We start from the raw sequence: 24,590 nt of genomic DNA, 5'->3' as shown, positions 1-24,590 counted from the left end.
GCACAAAAAGAGCATTTGTCAAAGTGATAGGATGGCCTGAAATGGCTGTGAGCTGCACATCTCTAATTCCTTTTACAGCATAGAAAGCATTATTAGCACATGTGACAGTCCCCCTTCGAGGTGCATTAGCTAAGGAATGAAACAACTATCTGCAAGATGTGACGTGCTTGGAAGCACCACTATCAAAATACCAAGACTGAGCATCATTAGCAGTAAAGAATGCATCATTTTTGGAGGGATAAAAGGAGCAATGGATAGCCCATGCCCAATCATCCTAAAAAGCATGTGCATGTGAGGCATCTGTTGGCTCATGGGATTCAATTGTATGTGAGGCATTGACTGTCAATCTTGTTTTTCTTTTTCTCCGAAGCAATGCGCTTCCTGCATTCTAAAATTTCATGATCTGGCTTGCGACAATAGTTGCATCTTTCCTTCTTTGACTTATCTGCTGTATTTTTAGATGCATTGGAGGAATTGCCACTACTATGTACACACTTAGGCTTCCCCATAGGCTTGGAAGCTTTGCCTCTTCTTGTCTGTTGTGAAGCAAATGCATGATCAAGAATAATGGCTTGTCTATTAGCACGACTTTGCTCTTCTTGCAAAAGCAAAGTAACTAGCTGATCAAAAGAGTAGTGGTCTAGATTACCCATGGCCACTAACCGAAGGGTTGTAGCAAACCCTTGATACGTATCTGGCAGTCCATTTAATGTGGTACTGACAATCTGAGAATTTGGCACCACCTCATCAATATTGGCAAGTTGTTCCATGAGGTCCTTGACCTTTGTCAAGTATGCATCTATAGAGTCACCTTCATTCATGCTGACTTCCTGCAATTGACTTCTTAAATATGCAACACGTGCCTCATTGCGAATCTGATAAAGAGAAGCCAATTTGTCCGAAGCATCCTTTGCTGTCCTGCATGATCAGATGTGTGGAATAATGATTCTCTTGCATGATAAAGCAATACAGGAATGTGCATTTGCATCTCTTGCATCCCATCTTGTTTGTTCTTGAGTTGGAGGAGCAGGAACAGGGGTGCTAGAGGATAAAGCATCAGGAAGGGTACCGTTTACAGAGGGACCAGCAGTAGGGGCAGCCACTATAGCATTGGCTGGCCTCAGATCAACCTCAGAAACAATGTTCCAAAAGTGCCTTGCAACAAGAATATGTTTCATGAGATAAGACCACATCGGATAGTTGGTGCCATCCAACTTATCATCTCCACGAAGGATGCCAAATAGATCATGATTGTTGCTAGCCATTGCAAATGGGATACCCTGAAAAGAAAAGACCTGAAAACACAAAAGCCTCAAGGCTATCAGTGCAAAGAGCTGGCTGTCCAAAAATGACAGCAAATGTCTACAAGTGAATGTCCTGCAAATTTCCAGCCCAAATCAAAGGGGAAATGCAAATTTGACCCAAATGTGACTATGTCAGGCAATGACCATTGCAAAAATCAGCAAATCTGGCAAAAGCCCCAAATGTAATGAGGGCAAAAAAGCCAAAAAGAGGGCAAATACAATTGCCGAGATTTTGCAAGTGTGACCCAATGTCTTGCAATGTGACACAATGTCCTGCAAATGTGACCCAATGTCCTGCAATGTGAACAAGAAATTGCAATCCAAATCCCAAGGCTCCAATGTCTTGCAAGAAATTGCAACCAAAAGAAGGGAAATGAACTAAAAATCCCAAATTTGCCAATGTCCTGCAAAAGTCCCAAAACTACAAATGTCTGTAGATGACTGCAATGAGACCCAAAATGGGTTGTAGCAAGCAAGAACGTGGTTCATAGCCAATGCCAAAATAGTAGAAATGGCTATAGGCACATTCGCACGTGGGTAGCTTGGACGGAACACGCGGAGCAGGTACAAGCTGTATGGACGGTTGATCTGTAGGTACATTTGTACGGAAGGTTGTACGAAGCAGGTATGGAGCAAGTACGCCTGTACCGAGTAGATACGGTGTAGGTACGTCTGTACGGAACATGTACGGGACATATACGTCTGTACGGCGTAGGTACAATGCAAGTAATATTATACGGTGTAGGTACGGCGCATGTACCGTTGTACGGTGTAGGTACGATGCATGTACGTACCACTGTACGGATGGTGCTGGATTGGCAGTTGGCAAAAAACGCGAGGCTGTACAGGCAAGGCACATGACCTGCAAAGACGTCCGTACAGTTGTACGGACTGTACGGATGGGGGCGCAACTCGAGATGTTGAAGGCTAGGAGCACAGGTCCGAGGGCAGGGAGGCACTGATACCATTGTAGGTGCGTGGAGTGTGGAAGCAAGCACAAGAGTCGAAGCAAGGAGCTGAAGGCTATCATGTCAACTAGAATAGGAAAAATGAAAGTACAAAGTACTAAGTGTCCTAGGTGTCACATAGGACTAAATGTCCTATGTGGCATAAAAGGCACTAACACACTAAAGTGCCTATAACTATGCCTACAAGGCACATACGAGGGCCCATAGGGCATTAATATGATCGGGAGAAGATGGCCTACAGATGTACAAGCCTTGACTGACCCCAAATAGGGATGATCAAGGGGCGAAAGCCCGAAGGGGGTTGGTCGACTTGACTGTGAGCAGGGGGGGATGACACTGACCTGCTCCTCCTCTCCCTCTCACCACACCTCCCCCCCTCTCTCTCTCTCACACACGCACACTTTTTTTTTAATAGTAATATCCAGTGCTGTATTTATATGGTCATAAATTTACAAGATTGGAAGTCTCCAAAAAATGGAGAGTATGCCAAAGATCAGAAACATAAAAAGAAAGCTCTATGCAAGAAGCATCTATATCACTCTCATGGCAGGCATCATATAAGGATTCCGCAATGAGGCTCGGAAAGATTCATATGACTTGTGAATCTGTCAATCCAAGTATGCCAAATTATGCTCACTCCAGATTGTCCAAAGAGCCCAATATCTCACCCAAGAGAGAAACAGCGAGTATTGAGACATAAATCTGCCAAAAGCAAAAAATGTTTCCTAAATCTGTGACTTGGGAAACGGAGTCGAAGATGATCTGAAATTCTCCCGAGGAGGTTCCTAGAACACGGGCAGTGCCAAAGCAAATGAGGGATAGTCTCTGAAGGAGCCTGACATTGTAAACATGTGGATGGTGTAATGCGACGTTTGGCAAGTGTGACTCCCACTAACAATGTGCCTGTCATGCATCTCCAAAGAAAAAGTCTTTGTTTCAAAGGCATTTTACACTACCATAATATCCGGAGATTCGTCCGCCACCATGAGAGAGGCTTCCTGATATGCCATAGAGTATTAGCATATCGTTGAATCCATGGAGCAGGCTGAAGAAGCCTGTAGGCTTTGATGGAGGTCAAGGCAGGCAGAGGAGCAAGATGAGAGCATGTAGCAGAGGGTTGCAATTGCCAATCCATAAGCCTGTCTGTGTCAGCCACAGGGGGAATAGGTAGAAAAGGATGTAACAAATCAGCAATTTGCTTCCATATCGACCTATGGTGCATTCCCAATGTACATAGCCGTGATTATCTACCACATCATGTATGTATCGAATTCCCAATTTCATGAGATTGTATGCCCAAACAGGTTCCTGTAAAGCAAGTGGAATGTCAAAGATGGCACTCCAATGAATACTTTCTTTCCTCATTGAGTTTGTTCCCGAGCAATTATGAGGAGCGCATTTATCCTTAGAAAGGACTTGTTTCCAGTCAAGTATCAGAGCAGTAGAGAAAGGACAGCCAGGTATCTTCCCTACAAATCTCCCAATGACAACCTCCCAATGATCAGTAGTCCAATGGCCATAAGCAGTTGTCCTCATGTTGACACACATGGATGCGATCATACAAGTCCATGGCTGTTTTTGACGGAAAAAGGTATGGAGCATAGTTGCCTTCCTTGTAATTACATGATATCTGATATTCAGAACATTAAGTCCTCCATGCATCCTAGGGGAACATACCATTTCCATCTTCAGCAGTCTCATTGCTTTCACAGCAGTGTTTGTCTTTCATAACAGCTCCATAGCTTGAGACATAAAGGCTGAGATATCTCTGGAGGACCAATGTAACAAAGGCAAAAAGAACTGAACATAAGACATTACAATAGACTGTACTATTCTGAGCCTGACATGAAGTGGTCAAGTAGAAATTTTCCAATATTCCAATTTATGTTGAAGTCTTTGGAAGATCCATTTTAGCTGCTGCTTCCTGGTAATATGCCATCCTATAGGATATCCCAAATGCCTGACTACATCTTTGGAATGCACTATCTGACCAGGCCAGAGAATAGAATGCCAGTCACATTGTTTCAGTGGAAGCAATTTGGATTTGTCAAAGTTGACATGCAACCCCGCTGCTAATCCATACAATGATAATGTGGTCATAAGCATGCTGACTTCCCGAGGAGAGTTCTGTGGCATAAAGAAGGAATCATCAGCGTATGCCTGTGCCAAAAAAGATGCAGCCTCAGGGATCTTAAGACCAGTCATCCGTCGTGTGCTTGTAAGATGATCAAGATACATGGATGCTATCATACAAGTCCATGGTTGTTGTTGGCGGAAAAAAGTATGGAGCATAGTCGCCTTCCTTGCAAGTACATGATATCTTATATTGAGGATATTAAGTCCACCATGCATCCTAGGAGAGCACACCATTTCCATCTTCATCAGTCTCAATGCTTTCACAGTAGTTTTTGTCCTCGATAACATCTCCATAGCTTGAGACATAAAGGCTGAAATATCTATGGAGGACCAATGCAACAAAGGCAAAAAGGAATTGGACATAGGACATTACAATGGACTGTACTATTCTGAGCATGTCATGAAGTGCCCAAGTAGAAAATTTCCAGTATTCCAGTTTATGTTGAAGTCTTTGGAAGATCCATTTTAACTGCTGCTTCTTGGTGATATGCCATCCTATAGGATATCCCAAATGCCTGACTACATCTTTGGAATGCACCACCTGACCTGGCCAGAGAATGGAATGCCAATCACATTGTTTCAAGGGAATCAATTTAGATTTGTCAAAATTGACATGCAATCCCGCTGCCAATCCATACAATGATAGAGTGGTCATAAGCATGTGAACTTCCCGGGGAGAATTCTGTGGCATAAAGAAGGAATCATCAGCATATGCTTGTGCCAAAAAGGATGCAGCCCTAGGGATTTTGAGACCAATTTTCTGTCCTGTGTTTGTAAGATGATCAAGATACATTAAGAGGGGATGGGTCGCAATGGCATAGAAGAGAGCACTAAGAGGGCTGCCCTGTCTAACTGATCTACCCAATGTCCATGACCGAGATAGATGACCCCCAAGAATGCATTGAGAAGTAGAGCCAAAATAAAGCCAGTAAACTGCATTTGCTATCTTTGGACCAAAGCCCAACTTTGTCATGATTTGAGAGATAAAATCCCATTGAACAGTGTCAAATGCTTTAGCAATATCTACCTACAATATGAGCACATCTTGATGCGAGTACTTAGCATATTCAATTGTAGTCAATGCATTGGAGATATTGTCATGGATTTGTCTTCGCGGCACAAACCCATACTGATGAGGATGAAGGCCCGCATTCAGTATCCCGTGAAGCCTATACACAATCATTTTGGCAATGAGTTTGTAAACTACAGGCATCAAAGTAACAGGCCTCCAATCTGACATATGGTCACATAGATGTTTTTTGGGCACAAGTTTGACTATGCCATGCTTCACACACTTTTTTTTTTTTGGGTGAAACCAGTAACTATGTTATTAACATGAGATCAATGTACATGACATTAGACTCCGAGAGAGAGCCTAATGGAAGAACTCAAAAACAGTCAGAAAACACTTCAAGGTTAGTAGCATCCAAGTCCCTCGAAGCATAACTATCATATAGAGATTGCTTGAGGGACATTCTGAAGGAAGCATATGCCTGAGGAAACTGTTGTCCCATCCTAGAATGCAATCTTTGTGTCCAAATGGTCCATAGTACCCAAAAGCGAGTCCAGTGAAAGAAAAGGAGGAATGGAGACATTTGAGATGACAGGCATCCAAACATCCAGAAGAGTTTCCCGAATCTGATGGAGGGAAACCGAAGCCGCAGCACACTTTTTTTTTTGTTGGTAAATCCATGATTATATTATGAGCAAAATTTACATGAGGGTCTCAAAAAAAGAGAGCCTCAACAGGAAATCAAAAGCAAAGAGAAACTATTTGCAAAATGCCTTTGAAACAAAGACTCTTTCTTTGGAGATGCATGACTGGCACATTGTCGGTGGGAATCACACTTGCCAAACGTCCCAAGAGATCTCACAACTCTTAAGATAAAACCACTAATATGTAAATGAGAGAACGGAAGCACTCTACAGGTCACTAATACTATGGATAAGTGCTCGAGGGACATGGTTTGATGTGAACAATCATTAAATTTCCCTTGGACATATACCACTACACCAAAGTTTTTTGATGGATTGGGGCTCGAATATCTCAAGGATAAGGGTGAGAAATTATGCAACAAGTTGTTGTTTAGGTGACATGCTTGGGGGATGCACCTCCAAAAAATTTAGTGTACCACTTGCATTCAAAAGGAGAGGTATTTTAGAGCCTCATTGCGGCAATCTTTATATGATTTCTGCCATGAGGGTGATATGCATGCATCTTGCATTGAGCTTTTCTTTTTATGCTTCTGATCTGTGGGATACTCTCTATTCTTGGAGACTTCCCCTCTTGTAAAGTTATGACAATATAAATTACAGTGCACTGGATTTTACCAAAAAAAAAGTGTGTGTCTATCTATGATGCTTGCCATCAAGGAGATTCAGTAAAAGGTCTCTCAAATAAAGGAGCATCATCCATTTCCACTATCCCAGAAACATATTGAAGAAATTCAGTCCTCGCATCAGTCATTTGATTTGATGGGGAGCCACGGGTAGAGAATAATGTCTGGAAGTAATTTTGGCATTCATCTTGGAGATCAGAGAAGGAGTGCATCCAAGAGCCATCTAGCTTCCTTACCCTTAGACATGAGTTTTTCTTTCGAGTGGCATGCAGTCCCTGGAAGAAGGCTTTGGATGAGCAGCCCTTATCCATAAGGGGCTTCATTCTTGCTCTAATCTGCCATTTGTGCAATTTCCGCTGATCATTATCAGTCAGTTTGATCCGGGCTTGTGAGAGGGAATCATTTTCTGATTGAGAAAGAGGTCTCAAATGTGAAAATTCAGTCAACTGTTGTGCTGTCCTTTTTGCCCATTTGACCTCGTTCCTCCATGTAGCCATGTGCCAGGTTCCATACTCCCTAATAACATTCTGTATACGAGAGACAAAGCTGTCCCAAGCATAATTCATGTCCTCGTGAGCATGCAAAAGCAAGGGATGAATTGCAAATCTGATCATTTGCTGGAAATGTTGATGTCTAAGGTAAGCCTGATTAACATGCAATAATCTGCTAGAGAGAGTCGGTAAATCATGCAGTGGCATAGCAAATTGCAGATTTAACCATAATGGGGCATGATCTGACAAGCCCAAAGAGAAATCTATGTGGAGATGAAGGCTAAAATCTGCATATTGTTGTGGGGGACGAGCATTTTCTGAGCGAAATCTTCCGAGCATCCGAGCGAAGGAAAAAAAAAGCTTCCAACTATGCATAAATATGGCAAAAATCGATCAGAAGAAAACATAGTTTCACTTAGAAATATAGCTATGCCTATTTTATACAAAAATCTTTAGGTGAATCTGTAGGAATGGTGAGAGCATAATGGGATGGCTTTTGAAGAAACCCACATGTAGAGTAGACTTCTCTATGAAAATTCCCTTACGATCCTTCTTACAACTTTTACTTAATAGGGGGTGACATTGAAAACCCTCTCTCAACCTATCTTCATGAAAGAGTTTCTTCAAAGAAAACTCATTGAAGCAAGCCATCCAGGTAGTTTCGCCAGCGAAACCCCTTTGAAGCAAGTCTCCCAAGGTAGTTTCGCTGGCGAAACTACCTTGGACAGCACTTTTAAAAGTGACATAACTTTCATATCCAATGTCCAAATATAGTCATTTAACCACTCAAATTGATCGGAACACCCCATTTGAGCACATCTATGGAGTTATATTTTGGAAAATCTTTCATATATAGTATTAAATATTACATGTATTTTATGAGAGTGATATATAAGCCCAAGTTAATACTTATTTATAGTAATTTAAACTTCTTTAGAAACATGTCCATAAATATGCTATAAAAACACTAAAAAGATATTGCCATATGATATAAATGTGTTAATAAGTAATTATATATGCATAGTATTATTACATTGAGAGTGATTATGAGGAATGTTTCTTAAAGGAATCAACACTTTTTTAAGGTAATAACAGGGGTACAAAGGGATGTCTCTAAATAAGAAAATTATGTTGTGTAAAAATGAATGAGTGACTAGTCTGTATATTTTTATGATAAAGGGATCTAGTTCTAGTGAAAATAAAAGTGTAAAAACCATGTTTCCTAAAGAAAAACATTTTTAAAAATCTCTTGAAAAACACGCTCGTATAAACCTGCTCATAGGTTTTTGCTCGTAAAATTGACGCATCCATTGTTGTGGATAGAACAAATACCATCTGTCAAGCCTAGCCCAATATGTAGTATATGCATTATGATGAAAAGTATATCCGGGCACTGACCCTTGTAGAAGCAGCCATAAATCTTCAGCCTGCACAGAAAGAAGCATGCTATCCCATTTCTGTCTTTCCGATGAAAGCATATGAGATCTTGAAGTGGTGTTATCTCTCAGCAGAGGAGAATTATTAAAATCTCCACAGATAAATGCATTGGATCTCCATGGATATTTGCTTAAAGAATCCCATAGAGAAGCCCTCATGGCAGAGGTCTGGGAGGCATAAACTGATGCAAGCTCAAAAATGTCACCATTGACATTACATTGTATGACTATCCATCGGCCACTGCTGTCATTGAATGCTAACCGGGGCTCCAGCTCATGTCTGACCATTATGCATACCCCTGAGTAGGTATTGGTACCAGCATAATATATATCGTAGCCGCCAAAGTGATCATGATGACCAGCCTTAGAGTGTTGATTATGCTCTTGCAAACAAACAATATCTGGTTGCATTTTATGTACATAATTCCAGAAAAGCCTCCACTTTGAGACATTGCAGAGGCTCTGTACATTGTATGTAAAGCACTTAAGTTTTCGATGCATGAAAGAGATATATACAGGAAAGTATAAGTATGAAACAAGATATCAGAGAGGCAAAGCCTCTGCCTGCATGGGTTGCAGGCTTTCATGATCCATAAAAGATATGGCATTCTCCCCTTCTTCAGAATCACATATGGGAATACCCTTCTTCAAAACCCCCACCCAATTTTGAAGGACAGGAGCTGAAGTGGAAGCCTGTCCTGGTAAGGGAGAGGAAGCATCCCATTGCCGAGATTGAAAGGGGCGTTGCTTCAATACAACCACCTTCTTAGGCTGTTGAAAACCATCCCGATCTGTCCCCACAGGTTCCTTCATCTTCTCTTTTTCTTTTTCTTTCCCTTTTCCAACAATTGATTGCACCTGATTAACTGGTTTAACATTCTTTGCTCCATTTCGATTTGCTGCCTTGGCTTGCAAATTCTCATTCTTTTCCCTTGTCTAAGGCGGCAAGGCATTAGGAGGGGGTTGATGCAGTACCATTGGGCGTTCAGAGGCTAGATGCCCAAACTTATGGCAGGCAAAGCAAGCGCCTGCAAATACACCCCATTTCAAGTCAAAATTTTTTCCTCAATTGCACACCCTCAACTTCCACTGCAATAGAAGGAGGGGTAGGTGTGTCAGTGTCCCAGAGGATGCAAAATCTGTTACGATTTCCCATGGGGCGTGGAGGACAAATGACCTGTCCCAATGAAGCAGCCAGGCCAGGCGATTCTTCATGCATATAATCCGGGAAGTTAACAACCTCAACCCATACAGGACAATGATGGCGTATAAGACTTTGGTAGTCCTTGTTTGGGGACCAAGGCATGGCATGTACCATCTGCTTCCCGTAGAAAAGGGGAGAAAGCTCAAGGAGCCTCTGCTTGCACAAAGCATCTGATAAATGCACCTCATAAAATCCTCTGGAGGCAAAGTAGACACCCTCTACACAAGATCCTCCAAGGATAGACTTGATCCATTGCGCAACATCACTAGCGGTTGGAATTCTTCCTGGAAAGAAAATAATTACCGCGGTTTGAGATAGCTTTCTGAGAGGATTCACAAGGGAGGGCAATTTCAATTTGTATGTGACCTCCGGAACTGGTTTGCCCCATTCCTGTCGTGACTGCTGAAAGTCATCCTTAAGTGTATCAAACACATATTGAGCCTCCATAGTAAGCTCATCATCCTGTGAAGCAGGCTGAGAAGGACGACGCTTGGCATCTGTAGATCTTTCTTTTCTAGCATATGTACGGACATCGGGACCTGAAGCCATGATTGAGATATGGCAAGGCAAGGGAGAAATAGAGTGAAAGACAAAGAAATCAGAGAAAACGTATGGAGAGGCACAGGGAGAAGATGCAGATCAGTACGGCAAAGGCTGTACGGAGAAGCTGTACAGAAGGAATAGGCTGTATGGAACGTCAGAATGACCTGTATGGAAAGACCTGTACGGAAAGACTGTACGGAAAGACCTGTACGGATAGGCTGTACGAAACAGCGGGAGGAAATGTACGGAAATTACTTTACGGACGAAGACTTGTTGTACCGGAAAAGCTGTACGGAGGAACCTGTACGGAACAACGGAAAAGATACACAGGGATTCTGTACGGACAGAGGGTGCTCACGAAAAAGTACGGAATTGCACGGGAAGGAGCAGGGTGGTACGGGGAGGCTGGGTGCACGGAAGGTGTCACGTCGTACAGCAGGGCTGACAAGAGATGTACGATACGTACGGAAAGACAGCGGGGTGTACGGGCCTGCACGCCGGAAGAGTCCGTACGGCGATCGTACGGCCGTACGGACGGAGGGGGAGAAACCTAGGAGGATAGCGGGCACCTTCGTCTCACCGTCTCTCTCCTTCACGTATCGCTCCTGCTCGAAAACTCTGCTTACACACACACACACCAAAAACACACACACACACACACACACACACACACACACACACACACACACACACACACACAAACACACACACACACACACACACTTTTTTTTTTGGCACACACAAACACACTTTTTTTTTTTGGGGTGAAATCTTTGATTGATTATATTATATGAGTAGCAACCTCAAAACAAGGTGCTACAATTACATCAACTCAAAATTTCAGTATATGCCAAAAAGACCTCATGATCTATGCAGCGGGTTTGCAAGCAATCAAAGAAAGATTGCTATAGAGAACGCCTGAAAAAGCCAAACAGAGCTAAAGTAGGATCACCAAAGACTTTACAATTCCTATATGTCCATAAAGTCCATAGTGCCCAGTAACAAAGAAAAGATGAAACCCCGGTCTGGATGGATAAAACTCAAATAGCCAGAAGAACTTCCCAAACGGAACAGATGGGAATCTCGCTCGTAGGCGCTGTCGAAGTAGATAAAAAAACTCACGAGAGCACGGACAATGCCAAAACAAGTGAGGCACAGTCTCCGAAGAAGCAAAACACAAAGACTTTACAATTCCTGTTTATCCACAAAGTCCAAAGTGCCCAATAAGGAACCCAAACAAAGAAAACATCAAACTCTTGAGTGCGCGGATAAAAACCAAAGAGCCAGAAGAATTTTCCAAAAGCAGGAGTCGGGAATCTCGTCTGGAACCACTGTTGAAGAAAGTCCAAGAACTCACGGGAGGACAGGCAAAACCAGAACAAATGAAGCACAGTCTCATGAGAAGCCAAACATCTGTGACATACAGTAGGAGCAATGTGTCTACGTGTCAGTAGTTGGCGAAATGGAAAACCCCTCAAAAGAAATCTCCAAAAAAGGACCTGTTGTTTGCTGAAGAGGAACTTTATATGCCCAAAGTTGCCTTAGTCTCTTTCTCTGCCACTTAGTTGGCTGAACAAAAAAGCATTTTGAGATAGGTCCTTCTAGTGCTCCTCTGAAATAAAATGTTCATCTTCTTGAGCCCTTCAGCATGGTACCCTCAATGTCGAGCGTACGGATGTACGGATGAAATAATACCTGTAGTACGGAAGTCCGTACGTCATACGTTGAATGTACGACGGGACATCAGTATGGTTGTGCGGCGCGGTACAGTATGGACGTACGGTGCAGGACAGTACGGATGTGCAACGGTACAGAATCGTATGGCTTTACGTTGACGCATGTTGTACAGATGGCGATTGAAGCTGGTATGGTACTTGTACTACAGTATGATGCTGATTGCATGTTTGTAGGATCTAGTAGCGGGAGCAGTAGAGTAGGTTGTATGACAAGTACGGTTGGAGCGTCGTTGGGTATATGGCAGAAATGGAGAGTAGTAACGAGAGTTGTACAGACTAGTTCTCCCAAGCTTGGAATGGAGAGGGTCGAGCTCACAAACAGGATAACCTGCTCTGATACCAAATGTTAGAAAAGAGAGAGTGTGAGAGCAAGAGAGCTAAACGTAGTGCTTGCAATAGAAGAAGTGACTAATACAAGAAGTGGGATGGGTTTTGTCTAAGTGACAAAACCTTATCCTTCACTAATCGTAGTTAGTGAACTAACTGTGGTTAGGGACAAAAACCTCTAAATGAGGGAAAAGTGCCCCTAACCTACTTATTACATTACATTGGTCACTGTTGAATTATAATAATAATTCTAACAAGTATGTCTTCCTTTTGTTTTTCATAAAAGTTTTGTTTACCTCTTTTCTTCTCTTTCATTTTATATTCTTTGTAGATTCTTGATCTTTAGAACAACAAAAAATCTAAATTTGTTTGATTGGACTTTTTCTAGTCTTACAAAGGTATATTTTATCTGAAGAAGTGGAAAGCATTGAAACCCCCCAAATACCAGCAGGACAAGAGATAGAACGGAAGATGAGCAATACGGATTCCTGACCAAACTGTACAATTGACTATCGTGAAAGGGTATGTACGGTAGAGCAATGAGCAACAGCCCGTAAAACCGTACGATTTGTACGGACAAAGCTGTACAGATGTACGGGTGATTACGTACGGATGTGTTCACGATTATGTATGGACGGTTCTTCACGATTATGTGCAGGGAGTGAAGAAAGAATCATCTGCATAAGCTTGAGCAAGCAATGGTTTACTGTCATGAATTTTCAAACCATGTAGCTTATGTGTAGCTACGAGATGATCCATGTACTGAAGCATGGGGTGCATGGCTATAGCATACAAGAGCGAACTAAGTGGATAGCCTTGACACACCGAGCAACAAAGAGTCCACGTTTCAGAGATATCCCTAGAAAGAATACAAGCAGCTTGACTGTCACTATGAAGCCAATATCTGATATGCTGCAATTTCTGCCCAAATCCCAAAGCATGCATTGTCTGAGAGAAGAAGTCCCATTGAATAGTATCAAAAGCCTTGGCAATATCAACTTGCAGTAAAAGAACATCTTGCTTAGTGTATTTGGCATACTCAATTCCAAGGTAAGCATTTGCGATATTATCAGTAATATGCCTACGAGGAACAAAACCATTTTGTGCAGGATGTAAACCATCATGCAAGTATCCTTTAATGCGATCAACCGCCATTCTGGTGATGATTTTATAAAATCACAGGCATAAGAGTAATAGGTCTCGAATCAGCCAAGGATTCACAAATCTGCTTTTTGGGAAGAGGCTTTACTAGCCCTTTTTTCCAATAAACTAGCATATGTTGTTGTTCCCAAGCATGGTTGATCATACGCAGCAAAATGGGCTTGAGAAGATCCCAGTATGCAAGAAAAAATTCCACTGTAAGGCCATCCCATCCCAGAGATTTCCATTGACCACATGAGCAGACAGCAGTGGTCAATTCTGTTTCAGTGAAAGGGCATTCAAGCTCAAGAGCTTGTGCATGAGAAACAATAGGGAAAACATGCTGCAGTAATTGAGTCCGGGCTGCCAATACTGCCGGAGAAAGAGGATTAGCCTGTCCAAACTGCCTGGAAAAATGATGAACACAAGCTGCAGCAAGTTGAGATCGAGAGGAGGTCCACTGTTCATCAGAAAGCAGAGTATGACAAATATTGGTAGCTTGTTGCTTATGATGTAAGCTCTTAAAAAAACCCTTTGACGAGCAACCTTTGTCCAAGAAAGCTCGTTGACGAGCTCTTGTCTCCCATTTGGCAATTTTTCTATGATCATTACTTTGCAAACAATGTCTAGCCTGGCATAAAGATTTGCTTTGTTCAAGAGACAAAGACCGAAAATGTCTGATTTCAGTCAAATACTGACGGGTAGATTTTGCCGGAGCAACCGTATCCCTCAATGTTTTGAGATAATTTTTGTCATAATTCCGAATAACTGATTGCATACAAGCAACAAAAGCATCCCAGGCATAATCAATATCAATAAAACTCTGAGGTGAAAGAGGTTGACATGCATCATACACCATGGCCTTAAAATGATCTTGATCCAAATAGCTATTATTAACCATGAGGAGCCTTCTGTGTGGAAGCCGATCATCTGGCATGTCATGCAGAGAAGTCCTCAAACATAAAGGTGCATGATTAGAATGCACAAATGCATAATCAACTGACAAGGTAGTAGTAAAAGTATCAGAGTCCTGAGGATCAACTCTGTACCACTTGTCCAATCTAGCTTTGTATGTAGATTGAGCATTGTGCTGGAAAGTAAACCCAGGCAACAAAGGATAAGATGCTGTCTAAAGATCAGCAAAATTGAAATCAAGCAGCAATTTAGACCAGCTCTGCCTCTCTAAGGCCAGCATATGTGTATGGCTAGATGTATTATCCTGTGGCTGAGGAGCATTGTTGAAGTCACCACAAAGAAAAGCATACTGCCTCCATGGATACCTGTGCATATCTTCCCAAATCTGTCCTTGATGACGGGAGGATTGAGGAGCATATACAATGCATTGCATAACCATCCATCTACCTTGTGATTCATTGAATGCCAGAGAGGGCTGAAGATCATGCTTGATCAGAAAGACACTCTTGATAAGGAACGCTGTCCAGCATGGAAAATCTCATAACCGTGAAAATGACCATGCTGTCCAGCATACACTTGCTGATTATGTTCCTGCGAAGCTACCACATATGGCTGTAAGTGTTTGAGATACCCCCAGACTGTCTTCCATTTAGAAGCATCACACAAACCCTGTACAGTAAGTGTCAAACATATAAGTTTTGACAGCATATTTACAGATTATGTACAGCAGAGGGAGAACTGAAATCAGGCCTGCATCTCAACCTCAAGATCCAGACCCCGGCCTTGAGGTATCACAACTGGTTGAGAAGTGGACAGTAAACCAACAATATCTTCTTCGGGAAAGAGAGTCCGGCTGGCTGTCACAGCTGCCCATGTAATACCCACTTCTGAATTTTCTTCAGGAGTACGACCAGTCAAGGATGCAACATTCCAAGTGCGAGAAGGCAATGGTCATCTAGCTACGACAATTTTCCTGGGAGTCTGCCAAACCTCCTACAAAGTTTTGTCTTTCCCTTTGGGCTTAGAGGTGGAAGGCATAGAGGGAGAGGCATTCCCATTGGACACACACTTTTTTTTTTGGGGGTGAAATCTTTGATTGATTATATTATATGAGTAGCAACCTCAAAAAAAGGTGCTACAATTACATCAACTGAAAATTTCAGTATATGCCAAGAAGACCTCATGATCTATGGAGCGGGTCTGCAAGCAATCAAAGAAAGATTGCTGCAGAGAACGCCTAAAAAAGCCAAAAAGAGAGAAAGTAGGATCAGCAAAGACTTTACAATTCCTATATGTCCATAAAGTCCATAGTGCCGAGTAGCGAACCCAAACGAAGAAAAGATGAAACTCCGGTTTGGATGGATGAAACCCAAATAGCCAGAAGAACTTCCCAAACGGAACAGATGGGAATCTCACTTGCAGGTGCTGTCGAAGCAGATCAAAAAACTCATGAGAGCACGGACAATGCCAAAACAAGTGAGGCACAATCTCCGAAGAAGCAGAACATCTATGGCAAAGTGCAGGAGCAATGTGTCGATGAGCTAATAGCTGTCCAGATGGAAACATTCCCAAAAGAACTCGCCATGAGAAAACCTGTTGCTGAAGCGGTACTTTATAGGCCCAAAGTTGCTGTAATCTTTTCCTCCACCACTTGGCTGGGCGATGCATTCGCCAAATAGAATCACCTCTCTCTAAAACCCAAGGTTGAGGCAAAAGGATTTTATACAATGCAGGTACAGTAATTTGAGATAGCCTCAAAGGATGAGAAGAGGACCCTGGAGAAGTCAAAGTCCAATCTTCCAGTCGGCCCTGGAGTTCCAAAGGAGGAATTGGAACAAAGGGCGAAAGCATAGAAGTAATTTGTCGGCACAAAGGACGATAATGAGAGCCCAATCCATATGTAGTGGCTGCTAGAGAAAAGGGGAGCACAATACCAGCATCATCTATAACATCAGCAACCGAGGTGATGCCTTTAAACGAGACAAAGTAGGAACGTCGAGGTTCTTGTAAAGCCAAGGGAGGCTGAAAGACTTTCAACTAGTGAATGCTTTCAGCTCTCAAAGAATCCCATTGGACACACACACACACACACGCGCGCGCGAGGCAGAGGGCAAGCTTGATAAGGCCCTTTGTTATGTGCTATGCTAATAATCTCAAATCTCAAACACTCAAAACTAGTGCTCAAAATACATATTTAGGTGCCATGGTGGCTCTCCGATGGGAGCCGAAGATGTGAGCAGGTTAATCTGACTTTGGAAGACATGCTGAGATCTTTTGTCTCCCTAAGACATTATGATTGGGAAGGCCACCTTCCTTCGCTAGAATTTGCATACAATAGTGCTAAGCATTCAACAACCCGGAACAATCCATTCATGTTGATGTATGAATACCAGCCTGGAGCCCCTTGGAGGGTTTGCTTATAGACGTTGAGGTCATGACAACAACAACAAGATATGTTGCAGTTGACTAGGGAAAACATAAGGGGTGCTCAAGATAGAGTGCAGTTTTATGCTAATCAAATTTGCGGTCACCTCAAGTTTTCTCAGAATGACTACGAGTTTAATTGAGAATCCCAAAAGATTCTTAGGTAATGCGCACTTGCCCTGTGTAAAAGGAATCTCATCACTATTGTGGCCCATTCTCAATCATTAAAAAGATCAATGATGTGGATTACAAGTTGCAATTACCTGACGGGGTAGATTTATTGAAACTTTCATGTCAATAGGTTGAAAGAGACTTTGGGTGCTGGAAATAACTTGGTCTCTAAACCTGAACTCATAAGATTGGAAGATCTTTCCACTTACGTACCCGATGAACCTGAATGCCTTTTGGATTTTACGTAACGACATCTGTGCGCAGATGAGGCTACGCGGTACGAGACGCGTAGCCTTACTAGGGATGGGCTATGGTCGGAGGATGCTTGAGCTCTAGCTTGGTGGTGATCTTGAGGGATCTACTAGTGGATGGTGACACACTAGCGAATACCACACATGTCCCCATGTTTGTATTTTGATGTTGGTCTATGCTTGACTGAGATAGAGGAGATCTTGGATCCCTAGCTTGGAGGTTGTTTCAGCTTTCCATGTATGATGCAAGTTAGCCTTTTGATGATGTTGTGTACTGCCAGGCTATTGGATGTCTTATTTATCTCTGCAATATTCGTCTAGATATTTCAGTGTCCTAGTTGAGTAGGTATATCCATAAGGCCAAAGAAACAGATTTGGTGTACTATAAAGTGTGTTTTAAGATATTTGGAGGGTACTTAGTCTATTTTATGCCAAGGGGTGAGTCTGTCTTGGATGCTTTTAGTGATTCAATTTGGGATAGTGATCATGATACTCGAAATTCCACTAGTGGAAATTGTTCCATGGATGAAACAATTGAGATCCATTATCATTATGCTAGAAAGAGGTTACATGTCAGAGAGATCATTGTCCTACACATCACAACATTTATAGATCTTTTTACCAAGGCCCAAAAAAGTTAAGCTCACCACAAAGCTTTAGGCTTACTTCCGTTTGGTGATTGAGATAATTCCTCGTACACGAGGGCATTTTCACTGCAGCAGGGTGTTAGAATTATGTATTATTAAAGTAGTGGCCAATTTACCTATTAGTTAGAAGGGTCAAGGACATGATTTCTCTTTATCTAAGACAACCCCCCCCCCCCCCCCCCCCCCCCTCCCCCGGCCCAGATGGGTCCCTTGGATGGCTGCCACGGCTTGTTGCCCCTTGCCAGCTAACTAAAGTACCCTGAGCTGGTCACAGGCCAAGGAAAGGATGGGGGAAGACAATAAGAAGGAATAGAAGCGATTTATGAATTTTAGTATCAAGAAGAACAAGAAGAGACAAGAAGGACTGAGGGAAGCCAGAATGGCAGGAGGAGGTGAGTGGGGCAAGGAGAGGTGAAATGAGAGCAGGCCACCTCAAAAAGGAGGGGGGGGAGGGGATTTTGGAGGTGGAAGGGGGTGTGCTTGAGCTGCACAGTTCTATTAGTTGCACTGATTTCAAAGAGAGTGGCCCCATCTGTGACTCTTATACTTTGACAAACGAGCTGAGATTGGGCAGACTAGGAACCACACCTTCTCTACAACCGTGCAGGAATTGATTAGTCTTCCTCCCAAGGTTGTTTTGGTCTGAATAATTCCTGTTTTGTGGCAAGCACCTCCCACATGTATTGTGTATAGGTTTTGCATTCCAATGGGCATGGGTTTGAGGTTTCATCCTTTTGTTGTTATCTGGACTGTTGCAAACGCTTTTCATATGTCTACTACGTTGGACTGTCTACTATACACATGTTCTATTCATGAAACCAAATTTTTTATTGGAAATGAATGTATGGCATAGCATCCATTTGTACTACAGGGTGCTGCTCTGTTTGTACTCCTGTATTTAACTACCAATCAAGGCAACTACCCTTCCTTTTTAGGATGATGTTTTTCAGGGTGATTGATCAGCTTAGGAAGTTTCAGGCAGCCATACAGCTTTGTACTTGTGGTGAATGAGTTAAGACACATTTTAGGCGATACCTCCTATTCCAGTCAGGATACCTTTGCAGGCCTAAGCCTAAGCATGCCCTCACTTTCAGAAGCATCCGTGAATGCAAGTCTGCGAGTGTTTCCTACTAAACTTTACCTTGCTTTACGGAAATCTGCTGTATTCCTCTTAATAGCAATTATTTGTAAAGATTGCCTTCTGCATTCTCCCCCTACCTCCCCCCCTCCCCCTCCCCCCCGCCATCTCCCCCTCTTCCCTTGCTACATTTATATTTTTGCAAAAGGAAAAAGGTAACAATTGGCTAGAAACAGTAAGTAAGGAATTGTTCTGCAAAAGGTAAACTTATCATTTCTGAGAGGTATCCTTCTCACAAAACTGATAAATGCAAGGCATACAGTTTAAAATTCCTGGAATATCAATATATAGATATTCTGAAACATGGTTTTGACTTTGTGCTCCTCCTAATGAACCAATGCCCCTCCCAAGTATGCGGATGGTTGTATGCACTTCTTGGTTGTGTTAAAGAGCTGTAAAATGCTGCATTTTAAAGGTAAATGCCTTCATTTAGTGTGCTTTCCTTTTTGCACAGTGAAGGAACAAAATTTGTCACTGAGTATGTTTGCTGGCTTGTCTTATTGCTTGATATAATTGTTTCAGGTAAACTCAGCACATTCAGAAAATGTAGATGAGGATACAAATATTCCGACAATGAAAAAATCCTCTCTTCATAAGAATAGGGTACCTCAGTTTTGTCAGGATGTTCCATATTTTGTGGCACTTGGGTCTGACAACCGACCATATGCTTTTAGTGCGGCTTCAGTGAAAAGCATTTCCAGAACTGGGTTAAGCAACACCCAAGCCAATCCTAACGAATTCCAAGTCAGAAACATTTTGATGGAGAAAATTGCCAGCCGATTCAATTCATGGAAGCTTGTGGGAAAGTCAGGAAGCAGGTTACTTAGCAGTGTATGGTCATTTGACAGTTCGGTGGGCACTTGGTCTTGGAGTATGAATGTGCCTCAAGAAAGCATTACAACAGAAGAAGACCAGGTGATTATCACTATGTTTTATGAGAGAGGAAAAATACCAAACTACCAAAGAAAGGGGAGAACTCATTTTATCTTGTAAAGAATGGAAAGGCTAGGTCCTTTCAAAACCAACAATAAAAAATTATTGTTCTCAGGTGTAGGTCAGGTACAGAAGAACTAGGTAACATTGAGAGAGATTTTGAACTCAAGTTTTCCTTAAAGACAATTCCAATTTGAATAGGAGCATCATGTAAAAGAGCTCCTCTTCTTTTTATTTATGAAATCCAGGCACGTATACATACATATAAGCTATATCCATTAAGATGCTTTAAATCCCTTTTCTTATCAGCACATTATTCTATAATTATCAAATGGTTCTTGCGGTAATTTGTCTATGTAGACTTTAAAATGAATTATCAATAAGGTTGGCATTTAAGAAACTGAACTCTTTGTTTCGATAGATTGGCGTTGGTGAGCAGAGAGAAAGTAATTTGGTAGTTGGGAATGGCGTTGGCAAGTACTTAGAGTGTAATAGAAAATGGCTATGGCTGCAGGGAAAGTGCAGGAAATAGTAAAGATCTGTATTTCTTGTTCAGGTCAAATATAGGGTGTAGAAGCCCTCTTCTTATCTACCTTGCATGGTTCTTTATGTGCCCTTGCATTGGCAATGAATTGAACTTGGTATAAGTGTGTAAGCAAACTTTAGCATTGAAGGAACATTATGTAAGATAGGCATAGTTTCTGACAAGATCTCGTTTATAAACGTGGTTGAAGCTCTTTTATTATCAGCACGTGTATTCCAAGTTTGAGTGAATACTCTATAATAATTCTTGTGTAACATGTGTGTGTAAACTTTAAATTGAAGTTTCAATAGATATTTGCAAAGAAGAATTCAAGCTAGTAATTGAGAACTATAGCAGTGAGGGACTAGTTTTTTGCTTGGTTGCCAATTGTGCACATAGCATATCATCCACTTTTTGGTGCAATCTCCTGATCTATCCATTTTTTTGGCTCTACACCATTGACAGTGCTCAACAGATATAAACTATTTGCAAAAGGGTTATCACCTAATGTACGACTGGAGCATCATGCAAGTGCTATGAAATAGGAACACCAATTAGGGAAGGGAAGGACAACCATCAAATCCATTGCCAGTAGTTTTCAAAGTCCAGCGTTTTTAAAGAAAATGCTGCAAAAGTGATCGCCATCTCCCTGGTTTGTTGCCTTTATTGCTTATTTATCCTCAATCAGAGTACAACACGATAGACTTCACCTCGTGTTGACCCACACATGAGGACCACGGATATTTTGAGGAGTCACTTAATTGGAGTGACGGTGTTCCTCACTAGACGACGAGTTAACTCTTTGAGACCACAGAGGAGATAGATGACTGGAGTGATAGTGCTGCTCGCTAGACGACAAGATGACGAATGTAGCTGGAGCATTGGTAAGTCCAAAGGGCATTACCAAAAACTCATAATGTCCAAACCTGCTTCTAAAAGCGGTTTTATGCACATTTTCGGCTCTAATATGGATCTGATGGTAGCCACATTTAAGATCTATCTTACTGAAAATTACGGCCCCATGTAATGCATCTAGTAAATCTTCGATCCGAGCCATCGGGTACCTGTGCTTAATAGTGATATTATTCAATGCTCTGTAATCTATATAGAGGCGAAAAGTATCATCTTTCTTCTTCTTTAATATCACTGGCGAAGCAAAAGGTGAGAAACTTGGTTGAATCTGCCCCAACTTGAGGTATTCTTCCAGCTGTCTTCGCACCTCCGCCTCTTCAGTAGCGCCTCTTCAGTAGAACTCAACCTATAGGGAGGTCTATTTACAGGTTCTACCCTCGGGATTAGTTCAATCTTATGCCGAACATTCCGCTCTGAAGGTAACCCATAAGGTAGCTCATCCCTAAAACAATCAGAGAACTCCTCTGTTATTTGATCAGCCAGCTTGGCCATCTCTCCATTTTGAGCAACATCGGTGCTAGCCGAAGAATCATCAATCGGCTCTACCGATGCTATAGAAAGAGACAAAAACTCTTCTTGAGCTTTTTGAATTTCCATCACGGAAACCAACGGTCCTTGAGGCATATCCCTTTCACCTTGTAAGACATACAGCACATCATTCATCTTGAATTGATAAATGTGCTTTTTTCAATCCATGGCTGGATTCTTCCTAGAATGCCAAGCCTTACCCAGGGCTATATTTGCATGAGCAAGCTTAGTCATTTCAAAATCAAGCTTCTCAGCATAGTCCTGAATTCGAAGCTCCAACTGGGTAACCCTTTGGTCCCATACTTCAGTTGATCTTCCATCTGCCATCCTAACTGTATATGCATAGTCAGATGGGCTAGTTTTTAGTTTCAGCCTCTTTACGAGCTTGGAGTTAATCGCATTGTGCGTTGACGCTAAGTCAAACAACGCAATGACATCATGATTAGCTACTTGTCCTTTCATCTTAATTAACTCCGTATCACTAAAGGCTATATACCCCGTTGCTGCGGGCTTTGACAGGATATTATTAGGTGCACTAGTTACTAACTTCGCAACAGACACACATAATAAAAAAGGTACTGACCTTTGAGAAGATCCCGCTAGCTGAATGTGCATCTGTTCTGCTCTGGGACTTCCCTCCATTTCCACGTCGCATTCTGAGACCATCATCTCATCCATCCGACGATCTTTGTTACGTGGACAATCTTTCCACTAATGAGGCTGAAGGCAACCAAAACAAGAGAACTTCGACCAAGCCCGGGCTGTCGTTGGAGTTACTTTTCTTTTCATTCCAACGGTGGTACTTGATTTAGGAGTCTCAACTGGTTTCGCCTGCTTGGCTTGACCACTAGACTGTGAGGCACCCCCTTTGCTAGTCCACTTCTTCTTAAACCCAGTTTTCTTTGGGTACCCATATTAAGTCCCAACCTGCACAAACCCACTTGGTCTGTTCCCTTTTGCATCTTCATAGTTCAGGGCTATGGCAATTGCTTCATCTAGCGTGTTCGCATACTTAGCCCGAACTTCCATCTTTATCCGATCATTCAATCCAAAGATAAAATCTGTTACTTGGATTGACTGAGGTAGGGGTTCATCAATCTTCATTACACTTTCTCTAATCTGTTACTTGGATTGACTGAGGTAGGGGTTCATCAATCTTCATTATCAGTGTATTCTGCCACTGATAAATTTCTCTGAGGAAGGTTTTGATATTGATCCCAAGCTCGGGATGCTTCGTCAGGAGGTAGGAAGTGTTTTCTAAAATCCTTTTTAAACCTCTCCGAGGTAGTGGATGCTACTCCATCTTTCTACTGTTTTATCCACCACCTATCCGTTGCCTCATTAAACATATGGGTGGCCTCACGGATTTTCTTTATATCATTCTTGATTTCAGAAATGGCGAATGCCTCGTCCCATTTGTGTAACCAGGTGTCAATGATATCGGAACTATGGCCAGACATCCGACCAGAATACTTTTCTGGCCTGTAATTGGCAATATTAGGTACCTTAGCACTCGTAGGCTTGACCGTACGAACATTGGACTCCGATTCCATCGGAGATTTACCTTTCTCCTCACGAGATGGTCTGGCAGACATACTATGCACCATTTTTCTGAGTTCAGAGTGCCCCACATTTGTTTGTAACTGCTGCGCTAAAATCTGTTTCAAGACATCCTCTAACATTGCAATTTTGCTAGATAGTGTATGACCTGCTGTGCGCGACACCTACGGGGTCGGCCGGACTCCCGACTCTACAGGATCCATCTTAGAAGCTTCTTCTTCTACTTCCATTTAGGTCAATGGGTGTGTTTTTTTTTTAAATTTTTAAATAATAAATAAAACACCGCTTAAAACTGTAATTACAAATCGAAAGTCCAACTTCCAACTTTATAGTTGACAAAGCATATATCACACTGTAAGCAAATCTACTTTTCCCTATACTAGGGAAACTCCTGCAATCTAAGAAACCTCAAGCCCTTAAATGCAAAGGCATAAATCTGTTCCCAATCCAACTCACACACCTCAAAACTTCAGAAATTTAACCAAATAAAATAGAGGGAATAAAGAGTCGAAAGCCCCTTGGTATATCTTTGTTGCATGAAGAGGTCAACTAGTTCTCGTAAGCCACTCCCACACGCATTTATGACCTGCCTTTTATTCACGAACATGCTGTACGGTCATAACGTCAGACCCTTGCAGAGTACCAGCATCGAAAACGTTGAAGGATCGCCTCAAATCAGCCTATACTCCTAGCCTCCCGTAGTTCCGTCTTGGCAGCTCAACATCTACAACCTTAGTCTTTTCTCTGATCCCGTAAAACAAAAATCCAGCTCCTCGAATGGCTTCACAGTCCTAGTTCGTTAAAGCTAACGAAGAGCTCGAGCAACAGACCATCGCTCAGCCACTTTTCCTACACCCTCACAAATCGATTGGCTCTGCAAGCTGAATACAAGAGCCCACCCACGTATCGCCTTTTTGAATGATAGACTCCTGGCAATTCCTTTACACGCGCAGCTTGTATGCCT

General features: G+C 42.2%; 1 protein-coding gene across 1 annotated transcript in view; it reads left to right on the top strand.

The window, feature by feature from the left end:
- The window catches only part of EMB25 (DEAD/DEAH box helicase), a 253,561-nt gene that overhangs the window by 120,653 nt on the left and 108,318 nt on the right, over positions 1-24,590 (top strand). The window contains exon 11 of the mRNA XM_087396283.1: positions 19,693-20,085. Coding sequence (XP_087252409.1) covers positions 19,693-20,085 — 393 coding nt within the window. The remainder of the gene's footprint in view (positions 1-19,692; positions 20,086-24,590) is intronic.

This window comes from Dipteris shenzhenensis, chromosome 25 (assembly GCF_047967505.1).
Source record: "Dipteris shenzhenensis isolate YYH24624 ecotype China chromosome 25, Dip_SZ_1.0, whole genome shotgun sequence".
Taxonomy (NCBI): domain Eukaryota; kingdom Viridiplantae; phylum Streptophyta; class Polypodiopsida; order Gleicheniales; family Dipteridaceae; genus Dipteris; species Dipteris shenzhenensis.
Note: the sequence above shows the minus strand (reverse complement) of the source record. Positions and strands in the feature narration are given on the sequence as shown.